The 16,106-nt window shown below is 46.5% G+C and overlaps 3 protein-coding genes across 3 annotated transcripts; 2 read left to right on the top strand and 1 right to left on the bottom strand.

Annotated features, from left to right (window-relative positions):
- Positions 1-851: 851 nt before the first annotated feature.
- Positions 852-6,380, bottom strand: faap100 (FA core complex associated protein 100). The gene is made up of 8 exons (XM_084485680.1): positions 6,156-6,380; positions 5,945-6,063; positions 4,889-5,844; positions 4,203-4,404; positions 2,848-3,814; positions 1,779-1,907; positions 1,316-1,402; positions 852-1,181 (listed from the first exon to the last, which is right to left on the bottom strand). Exons 1-8 carry the CDS (start codon positions 6,297-6,299, stop codon positions 1,050-1,052), a joined length of 2,736 nt encoding a protein of 911 aa, XP_084341806.1. The 5' UTR covers positions 6,300-6,380; the 3' UTR covers positions 852-1,049.
- A 168-nt stretch (positions 6,381-6,548) lies between these two features.
- birc5a (baculoviral IAP repeat containing 5a) lies at positions 6,549-8,817 on the top strand. The gene is made up of 4 exons (XM_084485716.1): positions 6,549-6,705; positions 7,230-7,339; positions 7,898-8,015; positions 8,256-8,817. The coding sequence occupies exons 1-4, from the start codon at positions 6,610-6,612 to the stop codon at positions 8,343-8,345; spliced, it is 414 nt and encodes a 137-aa protein (XP_084341842.1). The 5' UTR covers positions 6,549-6,609; the 3' UTR covers positions 8,346-8,817.
- Positions 8,818-9,288: 471 nt separating this feature from the next.
- On the top strand, positions 9,289-15,860 carry LOC311366929 (transmembrane protein 235-like; the record flags this gene model as incomplete). The annotated part of the gene is made up of 4 exons (XM_084485711.1): positions 9,289-9,493; positions 9,661-9,726; positions 9,952-10,089; positions 15,667-15,860. The coding sequence occupies 4 exons, from the start codon at positions 9,289-9,291 to the stop codon at positions 15,858-15,860; spliced, it is 603 nt and encodes a 200-aa protein (XP_084341837.1).
- Positions 15,861-16,106: the final 246 nt, after the last annotated feature.

The following is a 16,106-nucleotide window of genomic DNA, read 5'->3' as shown; positions in this document are numbered from 1 at the left end:
TCCAAATGTTTTAAAGACAGCACATCCGCGAGAAGCCCAGGGCTTTGGGGATTGACCTCAGAACGTTTCGTCTGGGAAAAGAACACCTCCCTAAATGGGCTAATTTGTTGGAAAGTGACTTTACTCCAACATGGACCTAAATGAAGTGAGGTGGCGTTGAAATTGTGAATGAACCCTGGAGTTGCTAACGTAATATTCCTACCTATTCTTTCTTGGAAATGTAATAATATTGATATTGTTCAATAATTCTTACAGATTGACCAACACAATAAGCCTGAGTTCACTGAGCTACTGTATCTCACTGTATCTCTCATGAGGGAAAACTGAGTATGTGTGTGTGCACCTCTGATAACTCAATCCTTTTGCATGAATAATAATCAATCTTAGACATGTAAAATAAGTCCTTCACAGAGGACCTCTGAAACCCACTGCAAGCCTCAGCGGGTGGTGCATGAAACAGTGAAAGCAGACAAAAGCAAACGATCGCGGCTCCACTGACTGAGGAAGTGGACTTGCATTGGAAAGGTCAGCTCCACCCCGCTGTGTCTCAGGTCACATGTCGGCCTGTTTCGTGTCATTGGTGTGGCAGCGCTGACAGAGGACACCGCTATCAGCAGGAGTGTGTGCGTTTCCAGGACATACTCCCCTCCGAGCTGGATTACGGTTACTGTCGTAGACTATAGCCATAGTGACCGATTCATATAGATATGCAGAACAGTGTTTTTTTGTGTTTTATTCTCTTTTGGAACAGAAGTGCAGATACAATTTTTAAGTGTTGATATTCAATCTTTTGTTGTTAAATGGTATTCAAATCATATTTTAGATTCCATTGTGTTTTAAATAGTTTGAGACCTACATAAAAAAACATGAAATACAAACATGTTTTTTTTTTTTATAAATGGTTCATTTTTTCTGAAAATATAAATGATGAAAATGTACTTTCCTTCTTTATCAATATGTACAGGTTGCTATACACCAATAACAACACAGGGAGGCGACACAGAGTCACGTCCTGTGTCGCAAAGCGCAGCTCTTTTGTTCCTTTACAGTCAGACAATGAGGAGCGAGCTGTCTCTGAGCGTGCGGTAGACGCTAAGAAGAGACTCGTTCATCTTCTCTCTCGTAAAGTCACCACCAGAACCCTCAGGCACCCGGGACTCCTGGATACGCTGCAACAAAGCCTGCGACAGGAAGTGGGTATAGGAACAGGATAGCAACAGGGTCAAGGGTATGTCGTTGGGAGTATGTTCTAATGACCAGCAATTGTGACACCGGTTGAACAGATTATAACCATCACCCATGTTGAAGGTCCTACCTCAGCCTTCTGAAGGGCCTGTCGAAGAACCGCAGGCTGAATCCTTCCGGGAGAAGCCGTGTTTTCAGGAGGCCTCTGCAGCAGGGCCTGCCAGGTCCGAGAGTAGCAGAGGAAAGCATTGCGGGAACATTCTGTGATAATACACTGTGTAATCAGCTGTGCTATTTGGGGGTTTTGAATGCATTCCGGTCTCGAGAGTCTTGATTTAACCAGGTAAGTCAATCAAGACCACCCTTGTGTATTATAATGAGGCAACCATTACATAACATGCAAGCATATTAATCACATATTTATGCCGGAGAAAGGACCTCACATACACATGAGTGTGAACTTATGAGGGTGTTCGTACGAGTGTGATCGTACGGATGTGTACGGATGTGTACGCATGAGCGCGAACGCACAAATGTGTGAACGTCCAAGTGTGTATGTATGTACGAGTGTGCACGGACGAGTGGGCACTTACCTGCACACGGCCCAGCACGGCGTGGTGTACACCACACACAGTAGCCATGGAGGAGCACTCCACCCAGATCTCCACCGTCTTCAGACCACCACCACCACCCGTCTCAACGCCCTGCTCTCCGACAGTGACCTGGACAACCCAGAGCAGACACACGGGCCCCAGGGGGTGGGGCTTCATTAACCGCTGTCAGAACGTGATTGATTACACGCACCCTGTTTCACCTTCACGCAGAGAGAAGCCTCGACGCAGCCGTGATCAATTTAATCTTCGACTGACAATAATCAAGTAGCAATTATTGTAATCCCTTTCACACAATTCTCAATATGGACTGAGAGTTGATGTTTTTACCATTCAGCGTGCGATGTAACTATTGACTTCACACGTGAGAAAAAGAGGACTGAAAGACAAGAAAACATTGATGTGGATATTGTGATGTAGGTATAGGGTTAGGGTGGGTCATTGGCTTTCAATCTTCATTGAAAGCCAATGTACAGGTGATGCTTTAGTGAGCTGACCTGTTCAAATGCAGTCCGTCAGATCATAGAATGCAGTGGGAGAGTGTTAAGACTGCCTTATCCACACGGCTTCTCCTTTACTAGCAACTGGCTGCCTATAAAGCGTCCTTCAGTTGCCTCACTAAAGCACCGGGTCTTAATTACAACATCCGTATTCTCCCCATGTCCCCACAGGTGGGCCTGCCCTCCGGCCATGCTTTAGTATTATATGAACATTATTATTTTACAGTACACTATACCTGATAATAGACTGTTCCACCCATCGCTCCCCATGGACTGTGGCCATGGGGACAACGGCTTGGGTGTTTTACTCCCAGCCAAAAGGTTACAGGTTCCCAAAAAATAAATCACTGTAAGGGGCTTTAGATAAAAGTCTCTGCTAAATGACAAAGGTTAATAATAAAAGGTGTCAAAACGGGATTCTGAGGTCTCACACACACACACACACACACACACACACACACACACACACACACACACACACACACACACACACACACACACACACACACACACACACACACACACACACACACACACACACACACACACACCTCCTTGGCGGTCAGTCTGACAGGATGTCCGCCCGGACACCGAGCGCTGACCACCGAGTCTTCCCCCGCCCGCGCCGACGACCCCTCTCCCCCGGGTCCAGAGGGCGGCAGCAGCCAGTCCAGCACAGAGGAGGAGAGGCTCAGACAGCTAGGAGCGACCTTCGACCCCCTCGGGGGGGCCGCACCGGCGGCCGCCCACTCCAGCGCGGCGCTCAGCGACTGCCGGGACACCCTGACGCATGCCGAGTGCCTCTCCCCCGCCTCGGGCCTCGGGGTGCCCCCCGCGTCCCCGCTCCTGACCCCGCCCACGACCTCGCGGGCGTTCAGGAAGGCGTGCAGCGGGTCAACGGAGGCCCGATCCGCGGGCGGAAAGCCCGCTTTGTCGCCCGCTTTGTGCACGCGGAGAGCGTCCAACCAATCCACGGTCAGAGTGTCCACGGGTAAACTGAAACAGCCGCCGTCCAGCCCTGGGAGGCTGGAGCCAGGGCGGCCGCGGGCCAGCGGGGCGCCGAGCTTCTCCTCCGCCAGGAGACGGCTGAACATGAACACCAGCGAGCAGCAAACAGTCACGGGGAAGGATGTGTCGCCGGCTGTTGCCAAGGGCGACGACACTTCAAACTCTCCCCCAGGACGGAGGTCTTGGACGGGGAACGACAATGTTCTAGAAGAGCGTTCTCCACCCTCACCGAGCGGATGGGAGAGGGGGTGAAGGGTGATGCAGAACGTCCAACCCTGTTCTAACACATAAGGGCTCGAGTTTTGGAGAACGCAGGTGAGGTTTAAAGTGTCTCTCTGCAGCGCCCTGCTCCAGCGAGACAGAGCGTGACATCGGATCGGTCGCTTCTGCACAGGGAGATGGTTTTCTTTGGTGTGGTCGGATAGCAGCAGGCAACTGATGTGGAGCACCTGATTGAGCTGCCTCAGGACCTCAGTCTTGGAATGGATGCTGGCTTTTAACACTGTGGCTCTGAGAAGAAAATGGCAAAGCCAAAGTACCATCAGCTCAATGAACATGGCCCATTGGCCACAAGCACTCATTATTATAACATTAACAGGATTATACATGAGCGAACAGAGCTCCCATCATTAACAACACAATGGCATATAGCTGCTTATATTTATTACAACACCTTAATAGGATTCCTAAACTACCTGAATTCAATATTTGTGTGTACACAAAGCTATTGGCAATTTGTCTTTTCAATGGTGAAAGTCCATTTGGTTCCATACTAAAATTAATTTTGGAGCAGTCAATGTGGGAAAGAAAACCCCACAATAATCTTAATTTGAAACAACAGGTATTTGAGTTAAATGCAAGGGCCATTAAGTCAGGTGGAGAGATGAGTACAACCTACCTCTCACACACATCTCCGATGGCAGCCAGGAGGTCTTTAATCCTCTGGCCCACCTGCGAGGAGGGGAGACTGGGTAGCTCTCTGCCTTGTGCTCCTCCTCCTCCTCCTCCTCCTCCTCCTGCTCCTGCTGCTGCTGCTGCTTTAGGTACGGTGATGCTCTGCAGCCTCCCTCTGGCTGACAGGGCCAGGAGCTGCACAGCACCTGGAAAGAGACCCTTAAACGTGGAGCTTTTGATCGTAATAATAGGCCATTCAAATTAGTAAGTGCTCAGACACACTGAGCACTTACTCAGGAGGCCATGAGACTCCTTCTAAGCCTCCTCCTTGTCTCATTAACTGATCATTGCTCTGTTATAATTGGACGACGGTCCCCTGTAGCTGTCAATTCACAGCTCTCTCAGTTGCACCATACTGCATATGAACCAACCGGCCACTTTCCCATCCTGAGACTTTACTAGGGCTAGCTCAGAGTCTAATGTCAAATACATTTATGGAATCTGTGTGTGTGTACGTCCGAATGAGTGAGTCAGAGTGAGCGAGCAAGTTAGAGAGTGAGCGAGCTAGAGAGTGAGTGAGTGAGTGAGTGAGTGAGTGAGTGAGTGAGTGAGTGAGTGAGTAAGTGAGTGAGTGAGACAGAGCAAGAGATCCTTGTGTTTAAAGTGAAGCTTGGCTGTCATCACACTTACCTGCAGCGGCAGCAGCAGTGTGTGTGGCTCTGACCAGCGCCACGACTCCACACACATTCAGGCTGACCGGACTGGGAAGCCCATCTCCCACATCCTCCCTTTCCCTCGGGGCCATGGCTCCCTGCTGCTCCGGGCCACGGGAAAGATCCAGAACCAGGATGTCTGAGTGGGTGCTGTAGTACAGCCGTCGTCCTTCCACACAGCCGCACACCACGGGCCCGGGAACACAGCCCTCTGTGAACGCCAGCAGTTCCCGCCCTGCCTCCGACGCCGTCGCCGCCGCCGCCGCGGTTGTCCCCGTGGCGGCCGTCTCACCATTGTGGATCAGCACCACCCTCCCAAGACCACCGACCGCAACCAGACTCTGAGGAAGAGGAGGGTCGGTTCCCATGGCAACGGTCGATCCGATGAAGACAATCGGCTGCTCGAGGCTGTGCAGAACTCTGACACGAGACGGAAGGCCTCGCAACGGGAAGAAGCACAGGCGGCCGTCGGGAAGGCCGCAGAGGATTATGGGAGACTTGACGAGAGAGGGGTCCACCCCGAAAATAATCTTGAAGAGGAGCGGCTCGAGGAGAAAGTGGCCATCTCCTGTAAGAGGGTGGGATGGAGGCGACGGTGATGAGGAGGAGGCAGAGGAGGAGGGGACAGCGTCACTGGAGTGGACGCAGTTCAACACAGGCTTCCGGGCAGGTGCTCTCCTCTGGTCTCCCTCTTCATACAGCCCAGGTGACACCACAGGAAGCTCCAGCACCCCAAGCTTTTCGTGGCCGCCGGCTGACGGCTCCACTGAGGCAGGCACTTTGTACAGGGTGAACTGCCAGAGGTGGTCTTTGTGGGTCAGGGTCAGAAGAATGGAACCAACCAGGATCAGAGAACATACGCTTTCCTCTCTGACTGCCAGCCAATCAGAGGAGACTGACAGACTGGGAGCAGGAGCTGAACCGGGTGGAATTCTGCTGAGGAAAAAGAGAAAAAGTGAGGAGACTGAAGGTCTTGCTTGGGCCTTGGTATTATACATGAAAGATTACCGGCAACTTTGAAGCGATGGTCTACCTTGACATAAGAATGGGAATGTTGACACAGTAAACTGCAGTTTCACATGCTGCATATAACAGATGCTTGTCTTCACTCTGAACCAGGTAGCATATGGGTCCCGGAAATTGCAGAGTGGTCTATAAAGGAAAAAAACAACAACACTTTACTTAGAAGTGTTTTATAATAAAGTAAACAACATAAATCAAGTCAGGATGTGAAATCCACTTGCCATAATCCTTTTCTCCTCGATATGGAAAATGTTGACCTCCTCGCTCCCATCGCAGATGAAGACAATCGTCCCACCAGTAACTTTGGCCCTACATGGGACATTTCCGAACTGTGCCCATGACTCCACAGCGCACCTTCCCTCCATAAGTAGACAAGGAACTCACAGGGACGCATTAAACCAACAATTTTTGCTGAGTTCTATTTACTGTACATTTAGGATAACAGTGCTGTGCATTTTGGATGAAATTTCGAAACCGGTTGTTGACACAGGATGTAATATTCCGCGCGTGTGAATTTGGACCAATAAGAATTAGAACTACAATACCCATCAAGTATATACACGGAAGTTTGTTTCCCCCATCTACCAATCAAAGTGCTCCATTTACATCCGCCAAATTTTCAAAGCTTCATTTACCATTTGCTCTACCCGTGTGCTTAACTATTAACCGTTAACCATGATGGAGGATTACAAAATGTACTCTTTAGAGAACAGGCTGAAAACATTCATGGGTTGGCCATTCGAAGAAGGTTGCGCTTGCACCCCAGAAAAGGTGAGCAACATGAAACTAACGCTTCACCATTAGCTAGCGAGCTGAGGCCAAGGAGATCGGTGGCCTCGGCCCACCGTCACCACTCACAGATGATACAATGTTAGCCAGGTTATTCGACAATACCGAGTAATGACCGTCCATCTACAAAAAAAATACAGTTTGAAACTCAATTACTAACCCTATCCAACCCGATGTCAACGACCAGTGTTCAACGTTTAATGATAACGATCGTGAACAACAATTGCGTTACAGCAATCAAACCTTTTGAAAAATATCCACAACTGTTGTCATACACTCCACGGCTATCAAAGTTCAGAGCTGCCAGCTCTCACTGTTTCACCGTGTCACACACGCTTTTGCCTATTTACACACGCTCACACGCCACACATCCCACATCACAGCACCTAGAGCATTGCATGACTGCTTTAGGTCATGCTAGTGGCCAACGGTAACACACACGGTGTGGACTGACGGCAGTTCCGTTCTGTTGTTGTGTGTGAACTTAACGCTGTTGTTTAATACAGATGGCCGAAGCCGGATTCCTCCACACTCCTTCAGACAACTGCCCCGACGTCGCCAAATGTTTCTTCTGTCTGAAGGAGTTGGAGGGCTGGGAACCGGAGGATGACCCTGCGTAAGTACTTCGTGTGGCCAGTAGTTTGTTGTTGTGTTTTCCTGGAAAAGCACTGATTTTAATGATGTCTTCTTATGAAATATGTTGAAATATGTTGTAATTGTTCCGCGGCCTTATCTGCCATGGGAATATATACAATGCAATGTACCCTGGCTCGTGCTTTACTTTTTTGTAAGGAATGCACCATCAAACAGTAATAATTAGATTAAAAATTATTTATGCCAAATCGAATAAGCCTTTATTATAGAACCATTTCACTGCTGAGACAAATCTGAGTACTGATTAATCCAATACAACAGGACACGAAAATGGATGTTTTAATTTGTTTTCTTTAACTGCAGTGCTATTTCAGAATTGGGATACTTTTTTCCAGATTATTCAAGGACCACTCCATCCTGCTTCCATTTGAACCATTTTGTACTTTCAAGTTCAATGCATTCAGATTTCTCTTAATAACTCTTTTCATTTCTATCCTGCATAATGGGCCTGCTTCATTTGACTCTTCAGTCAATTGGCTTTCCTGTCTCAATGGCGATCTTTCTTTGTTCTCTTCCACAGAGCTGAGCACAAATCCCATTCCCCAAAATGTCCTTTCATAAACCTTAAGAAGGAGGTGGAGGCACTGTCCGTTGAGGAGTTCCTCAAACTGGAAAAAGAGAGAGAGAAATATATCACTGTACGTTTCATCATTTATTAACAATAACAAGATGGCATACATGCATCAAAGTGTGGTGGACACCTTTTTCTGTTTAGCAAGTACAATGTTCAGTAACAGAAAGTATGTGTACAGAAAATGTGTTGTGCTGCAACATTTTCTCAAGAGATAATAAAGAAATGGAAAACTGGCTTCCCCACCCCTAACTGCTGTTCATCTCAATGGTGTTTCTGATCTGTGTGTATTTTATCCCCATGACAGATCAAAATCACTGGAGACGGCATCAACAAATTTGAAGAGGGCGCCAAACGGGTTAGAGCTGAAATCAAGTCGGCCAGCGGTTACAAATAGCAGAAGGGGAAGAACAAGCTAATGGATGGGGGGGGACTCTTATTGTATAGAGCTTTTTACCTGTTTTGATCTCTTTTATTGTCCTTTGTGTTTTCAGTGCAATCTTCTATTTTTATTTTTACTATAAACCCTTCCATCAAATATGCTTCACCTGTCTCCTGACTAGTTCTATTTCTATGATGACTTCTATGATTCTATGTGCTGACAATTCCTCGGTTTTCACCAAGCGTGAAGACTCTTCTGCCTGATGTGAATCAATCGCCAATCAAACTCTCTGATTGTAATCTTTAAACACAGGGATCCTGGTGTGCATGGTCCTCTGATAATAGTCAATCTGTAAAGAACATCTGCTCAGGGATTTCATTATGGGTAAAGACCCCACTCTTCACTTCACTAATACTGATAATAGGCATATTAGTGACTACATGTCATGTTTTGGTGGAATTCTAAATTCTAAATAAAGATTTTTTGTCTTGTGAGAAAGCCTAGTGGTATGACCGCGTCAAAATGTGTACTGGACAATTATAACTTAATTATAGGCTTATGCACACATCTTTTCATTAGTGATATCGCAGTGCGTATCATACATCGGTATTTGAATATATATTCAATTTAACATATTCCGATCTTCCTGTGTTTTCATAACAACGCACCATAAAGTAATGATCATTACTGGTGCGTTGAGGTTCTACTGTTCAGCATTTCATTCGTCAGTGTCGTGCGTAAACTTGCAGCGCGCGTAAAATGCTGCCATTATAAAAAGGACAACCCATCTCCCTTTCTTGGGCCATTCGGATCGGAGTTGGGTGAATTCCTTTCATTTTCCCTCTTCTTTTAACCATAACGACCAATCGGAAACGGCAAGGCATTTTTGGAAACGGAACACTGAAATTTATCGGCTCAAAAAAAATCTTAAGTGTTTAAGGGGTGCGTTATAGTCAACATGTGTACCCATATACCCAGGTACGACGTGAGGATTACTTTTGCATCACTGGTGCTAACTGCGGGAATCTCCGGATTACTGAGTTTCGCTCTGCTGACAGCTGCGATAGGAAGCGAGTATTGGTACATCATAGAAATTACTCCTTTAAACAAGAGCGGCTTAGAGGACATGAATTCACACTCTGGACTGTGGAGAAGCAACGAAGGTAGACAGACTCGTCCTTGCTTTTGAACTCATAACATATCAACTGTTAACTCATATTAATTAACTACACATAGCCTACACATACACACCTTGTTTGTATTTCACTGCACCACTGTTTCATGTTTGTGTCATTAGTATTGTTCATATAATTGTTATGATTCTATACAGGAGGGAAGGTGTACAGCTTCACAGCCAACTACTCCATCTATTCTGAGTCAGAGCTATACATACTGAGTGAGTCAGCCACTATGTACCCTAGTATTGTTATTGTGGTCCTGCTCTAATGATCATATAAAAGGCACTTACATCTCCCCTGCCGCGATCTGACCCAGCTCTACACGTGTGTGTGCGTGTGTGCGTGTGTGCGCGTGTGTGCGTGTGTGTGTGTGTGTGTGTGTGTGTGTGTGTGTGTGTGTGTGTGTGTGTGTGTTTCGTCACGGATATCGTGTGTGTTTTTAGACCTGCACAGTGTGATTGTGGTGGTGCTTCCTCTCAGTCTGGTCCTGCTGGTGTTTGGCGGGATATGTGGACTGGTGAGCTCGCTGGCTCAGAGCCCGGTCCTCCTCGCTTGCACCGCTACGTACTTCTTCACCTGCAGTAAGTTGAAATGACTCACTCACACCCAGATCCTCTACTGTCTATAGTACAGTATCCTCTACTGTCTAAAGTACAGTACACACACACACCCAGATCCTCCACTGTCTACAGTACAGTATCCTCTACTGTCTACAGTACAGTACACACACACACACACACACACACACAGATCCTCTACTGTCTACAGTACAGTATCCTCTACTGTCTAAAGTACAGTACACACACACACACACCAATATCCTCTACTGTCTACAGTACAGTACACACACTCAGATCCTCTACTGTCTACAGTACAGTGTACACACACACACACACACACACACACACACACACAGATCCTCTACTGTCTACAGTACAGTGTGTACACACACACACACACACACACACACACACACACACACACACACATTTTTTGATTGAACTAAATGTCATGATGAATATTGATCTAAATGCAAGCTTAGAGTATTAGTTTCATTAATTGGTATATTATTGTTAAAAGTAAAGACTGCTCTGCCTACTCTGTGAACACCCCTTTAAAAAAGCGCAAAATGGTTTAGTCGACACAGCTGATTTCACAGAGAATCGCACCTTGCTGACGGTGAGACTTTTATATCTGGATGGAGATACGGCAATATGTCACAGCCACAGTTAAATAAATTGAAGTCTGGCTCTCAGAAGAGAAAGGTGAAGAAAAACAGGGAGAGAAGACTAAATTAAGGAAGTCAGGTTCTGACTTATTTTCTAAGAAAGGTGAGCACAAACGTTGCAAACACACAAGATGAAACCCCATTCTTAACTACCTCCGTTATCGTTGCTAAAACTAACAGAGACAACCCAAAGCAAGAGCAGACAATAGGCTACACTTTCAAATGATGAGGCCTTGGTTATTAAGGTAAAGGATAAATCAAGTTTACGGTAGGCTAATATTGCAACAGCAGGCTACTGATTTGAAGCAAGCTAATATTAAATTAATACTCAGCCGTTATTAGGCTACATGATAAATAATAACCTATGGCATATAGGCTAGTTAGCCCCGGACGTCATGACATTACAAAATGGCTATATCATCCTAGCTGCCTGCTAGTAAAACATTTTTTTTTTTTAGCAGGAGGGGCCCATCAGGACTACTTGTATATAGGGCCTAGAATTTGGTGCTATGCCCCTGCACACACACATCCTCTGTTGTCTACAGTACATACACACACAGATCCTCTACTGTCTACAGTACAGTATCCTCTACTGTCTAAAGTACAGTACACACACACAGATCCTGTACAGTCTTCAGTATAGTCTCCTTTACTGTCTAAAGTACAGTACACACCCAGATAATCTCATGGGTTGACATCCATGATCCTGCAGCTGTGCTCCAGATGGGTTAATCAACTTAAAGTTGAAATAGCAACAAGGTTATAGAAGACAATTTGATTAGCTTCAGATTTTCTACCGGTGAGACGCTGCAAGACACAAACTAATGTGTGTTTGATTGTGTGGCTGGGTATTGTAATCTGGGGGCAGGATAGTATAGTGGCTACAGTGTTCCGTCTCACAGCCGAAAGGTACTTGGGTTGAAGCCCCATGTCCACTGCCTTCCGGTAGGCCTACTCAAACAAGAGGCCTATCCTTATACCTACTCCTGCAAAACTAGGTGGATTCTTCCTGCAGAAGGTTCGCAGGGAAATGAGAAAGAACAGATAAAACCAATGCAGCGTTACGGGAAGATAGTATCCCAGAAAAAGGGCCTCTAGCTGACATCCCAATCATTACAAGTTCCGAAACAGATAACCTTAAAAGGAAAGTCAACAGAGAGAGAGAAAAAGGATCTGGATGAGAATCTTGATTGGCCGGCACAGCAGCAGCAGCACATATTGGGTAAGTATGGCAACAGGAGCAAGGCCAGTCGGCTGATGGGAGCCCAGGAAGCTGGTCTGTAATGACCTCGAAGGAATAATCAAAACAGAGGAGTGTGGTATCGCTGCCCGGCCAGATAGGGGTCTTGTTCGATTATTTCAATAATCACATTGCCATGGTACATATAGGTGGAAGGGCTAGCATTTGTGTGTACGTTGATGTGTGTACGTGTGTGTTTATGTGTGTACGTGTGTACGTGTGTGTCTGAGTGAGTGTGTGAGTGAGTGAGTGAGTGAGTGAGTGAGTGAGTGAGTGAGTGAGTGAGTGAGTGAGTGTGTGAGTGTGTGTCAAGTGTACACGCACAGGACCTTTTACCTTCAATATGCATCTAATGGTAGCATAGAGCCTCAGTCGCGCTGGATGTGCTATTCCATACTCCAGTGGGAAGGACGACAATCAGGTTATATTGCCCTGGCAGCCATTACAGCGCAAATTCACTCTAAACTCGACTGAAGGCCGCCTCTCTCTGTAGACTGCACAAGTATTTGCGTGCATCAACACAGAATAGTCTTAATCTCTTAATGTCATAAACCAATTTCATCTATACATCCATCAGTTCATTTATTTATATTTGATGTATATCTATCCCCCCCCCCCCCCCCCCCAAGATAACCTATAGAGAACGAGCTAGAGAGGCAGTAAGGCACAGCTGTAAATCCATGCGTAGAGATTCTGCAGGCTTTGGAGTGAAATCGTTGATTGATGGGAATGCGCTTCACCATTCTGTGAGCCCACTCTAATGCACTCTGATTCACGGAGGCCTCACAATCACAGGTCCTCCCTGTGATTATCTGTGAAACACGTGATGCCACATTCCCTCCCAGTGTTATGATGTCAATCATCCCGACTGGCACACTGACAAGAAAGGACTCCAAAAGCTGTAATTATACGCCCTTGCGGCTGAATAATTGTCTAATTAAGATGATAATTGCTCTTTGGTGGGGTGAAATCTGAACACGGTCCCCTAGGCTTCTATTAAAGGAACGAACCACACTGCCTTTGTTTGAGTAGCCAGTTTGGTTTAATATGGTGTGGTGCATATCGATTGGATGAGATGTGCTGTCAATAGGACACGTCTGAGTGAGAATGTACAGCTGATGTTAAGGGCCACCACTTGGATCTGCCGAAAAATAGACCAGGTTTCTTGCTTAAACAGAAAGAATTTGACCCTTCCATTTAAACAAAATGACCCAACAGGCCTCTTCACAAACAATGGAGTCATAGCACGTGCTCAAGAGCCAGCCTCATTGGACGACACTATCAAACTTAACCCTCTATTTATTACTCTATTATTCATACTAATCTCATCCCACAGCTGGCTTTACACCTACAGTCATGGCTATGGTCTTGGCCATGCCAATCCTTTGCCAACACCACAACTGGAGCAACAGTGTAGTGTAGAAATAGTCTCTTCATTTGATGTGGGAGTCAAAGACAGAGCGTCGTCTCTCCTTCACATCCATGGCTTTGTTCACATCCAAAGAAGCCACAACTTCACAGCACACTTAAATGTGTGTGTGTGTGTGTGTGTCTCTCTCTCTCTCTCTCTCTCTCTCTCTCTCTCTCTCTCTCTCTCTCTCTCTCTCTCTCTCTCTCTCTCTCTCTCTCTCTCTCTCTCTCTCTCTCTCTCTCTCTCTCTCTCTCTCTCTCTCTCTCTCTCTCTCTCTCTCTCCAACATCCTTTTCACTTCACAAAGACGGTCTTGTGTTTCACTGACAATTCCCTAACAAGAGCCTTTACGTTCCCCCTTTAATCTGCAGCACATGGTGACGGATTCAAATGGAATTGTAGTTTAAATCAGGAGCAGTCCGCGAGCTCAGTGACCCCCTTTACACTTCGGATGAATCTGGGAATCGGATATCGGCAAAACAAATAAACATCCAGGTATAAACATAGCCATGACACAATCGCGATCAGATCCGTCAAACCACATCAGTAGGTCTGGCAGGGACGCATGACCACATTGCACATCGAGACCGATTGATACCATACCAATAATGCCAGGTGTAAAGGGGGTCACTGGTTTGCAAAAATCTTGTGTCCCAGGGCCACAGTGTTTGAACCACACAAGCCTCGCCCTACTTCCTGCCTCCTTGGTGCCCAGGGATAAGGATTGTCCTGTAGCACTGGGCTGGTTCCCCAGACACACCGAGACACTGTTCATAGCAGAGCCTTTAGTCTGACGGTGCTTCATTCACAGGTTAATTATGCGCCTACGCTTTCCCCCCACAGCTCACCCTTTCCGGCGCCGGAAGTTATAACATGATAATTGAGCGCCACATCATCCTTATGATGAGCGGCTAAATGCTTTCGTATTATATTGCGTTCTGGATATATTTCTCATTTGGTGTCAGCCCTCCGTCAATCGACCGTTAAGCGGTGTAGCAGGAATTTGATTCCTGGTAAGCTTCGCTCTACTGTTATTTTAATGAGCTCAAGGGACTTGTGGTTAATCTTTGGTTATTTCCCCCTAAAGCATCGGAGATGATGTGTTTAGTCATGTCTGTGTCAAAGCTGGTTGAAAACAAGATATTCAGTCAATTCACTAGAACATTGTGTTTGCAGAAAGGTGAATAATACACTTTTATAATTTCTGTCTATATCAATTATTATTATTTTATTCTAGATTTCAAAGGGAGGGTGTTGGCTGTAGATACTGTGCAAGCAAACCTTGTTAAAGACAGGGTGAATGTCCAATAACCCCAATGGTTTAGAATTACTTCAGTGTGGTTCTCTAAGTAGTTTAGCCGTAGGTGGTGATGGATAAACCAGATCAAATTGACTGGGGAGAAGACTTCAAAATAACTTCTTCAGCCTGCTGTGTCTTGTTGTGCATTTCATGACTGCCCTGCTAACTAATCCAATACACTACATCCAATAAAAGATGCAGTGCAATTGTGTTAACTTTATCACTTCAAAAGTGTGTGTGTGTGTGTGTGTGTGTGTGTGTGTGTGTGTGTGTGTGTGTGTGTGGTGTGTGTTTGTGAGTCTGTCCATCCGTCCCCCTGTCTGTCTGTCTGTCTGTCTGTCTGCGCTTGTACAATTCTCCTCTGAACAAACCACATTGTATCTCTCCTCAGATGGGCCGTTAGCAAAATAAATAATGAATCATAAAAAAAAGCTAATCAGACGCTGCTTTCGCCTAATTTCCTCAGTTAATGGCACCGTGGGGCCTGAGAGTGATCAAATAATTATCAGCCCCGCATTAGATGAACTCACACAATTCCCCAACACTGTTCGTATTCCCCTGAAAACCGGATGAATGTACCAAGATTAAAGTGGTTTTAACAGATGCACACTGTGTAAATGTGCCCATGTCTGTTCATTTCCTGTGTGTCATCATTGTTACGACCATGTGGGCCCCAGGGGGTCCGATGTGTTATTAGCAGCTTTGCACACTCACGTCTGCACCCGATCACTGGGAGCAGCAGTGTGTCCGCGGGTGTGTGCGGGTGTGTGAGAGAAGAAGGAGGGGGGAGAAAGAAACAGACGGATGTCTACTGACTTTGAGGCTTGCGATCTTCACACGTTTTTGCGTGTGTGCTTGTGTTTATGTGCTTGTGTGTTTGTGTTTGTGCGTGTTTGTTTGCGCGTGTGTGTGTGTGTGTGTGCGTGCATTGCGTGCGCGCGTGCGTGCGTGCGCACGTGCGTGTTTGTGTGTCTCTCCAGGCCTGCTGACCCTGAGCGGGATGGTCCTGTACATCATCTACTCTTACCTGGCGCTGGTCGAGACAGAGAGGCTCCTGGGACCGGAGGGTCTTGTCGGGGTCAGCACCTCCTTCGGATGGTCCACGGTTCTTGGCCTGGCTCTCCTACGGCCTGGAGGTCCTCTCCGGTCTACTGCTGCTCACAGCGGCATATAAAGTCAAACAGGACCGGCCAACCATTCCCTAGCTACAGGAAGGATAACCTGGATAGCTTCTGTGACGGATTGTGTGCGGGAAAGGCCTTTGAACGTCAGCAACATGTCCACTAGTCGCCATGGTCTCTGGACGCTTGTTCAGCAAGTTATTTGCCCTCTGGGCGTGCAAGGCTGTGTTGGATTGAATGAGAATGAGCACACATCTCGTTTGAAATGAATAAATACTTAACTACATAAATAAATAAAC

The sequence above is a fragment of the Micromesistius poutassou genome (genome assembly GCF_964030765.1).
Source record: "Micromesistius poutassou genome assembly, chromosome: 21".
NCBI lineage: Eukaryota > Metazoa > Chordata > Actinopteri > Gadiformes > Gadidae > Micromesistius > Micromesistius poutassou.
The sequence above is the reverse complement of the archived record's forward strand: the minus strand, read 5'-3'. Positions and strand labels throughout refer to the sequence as shown.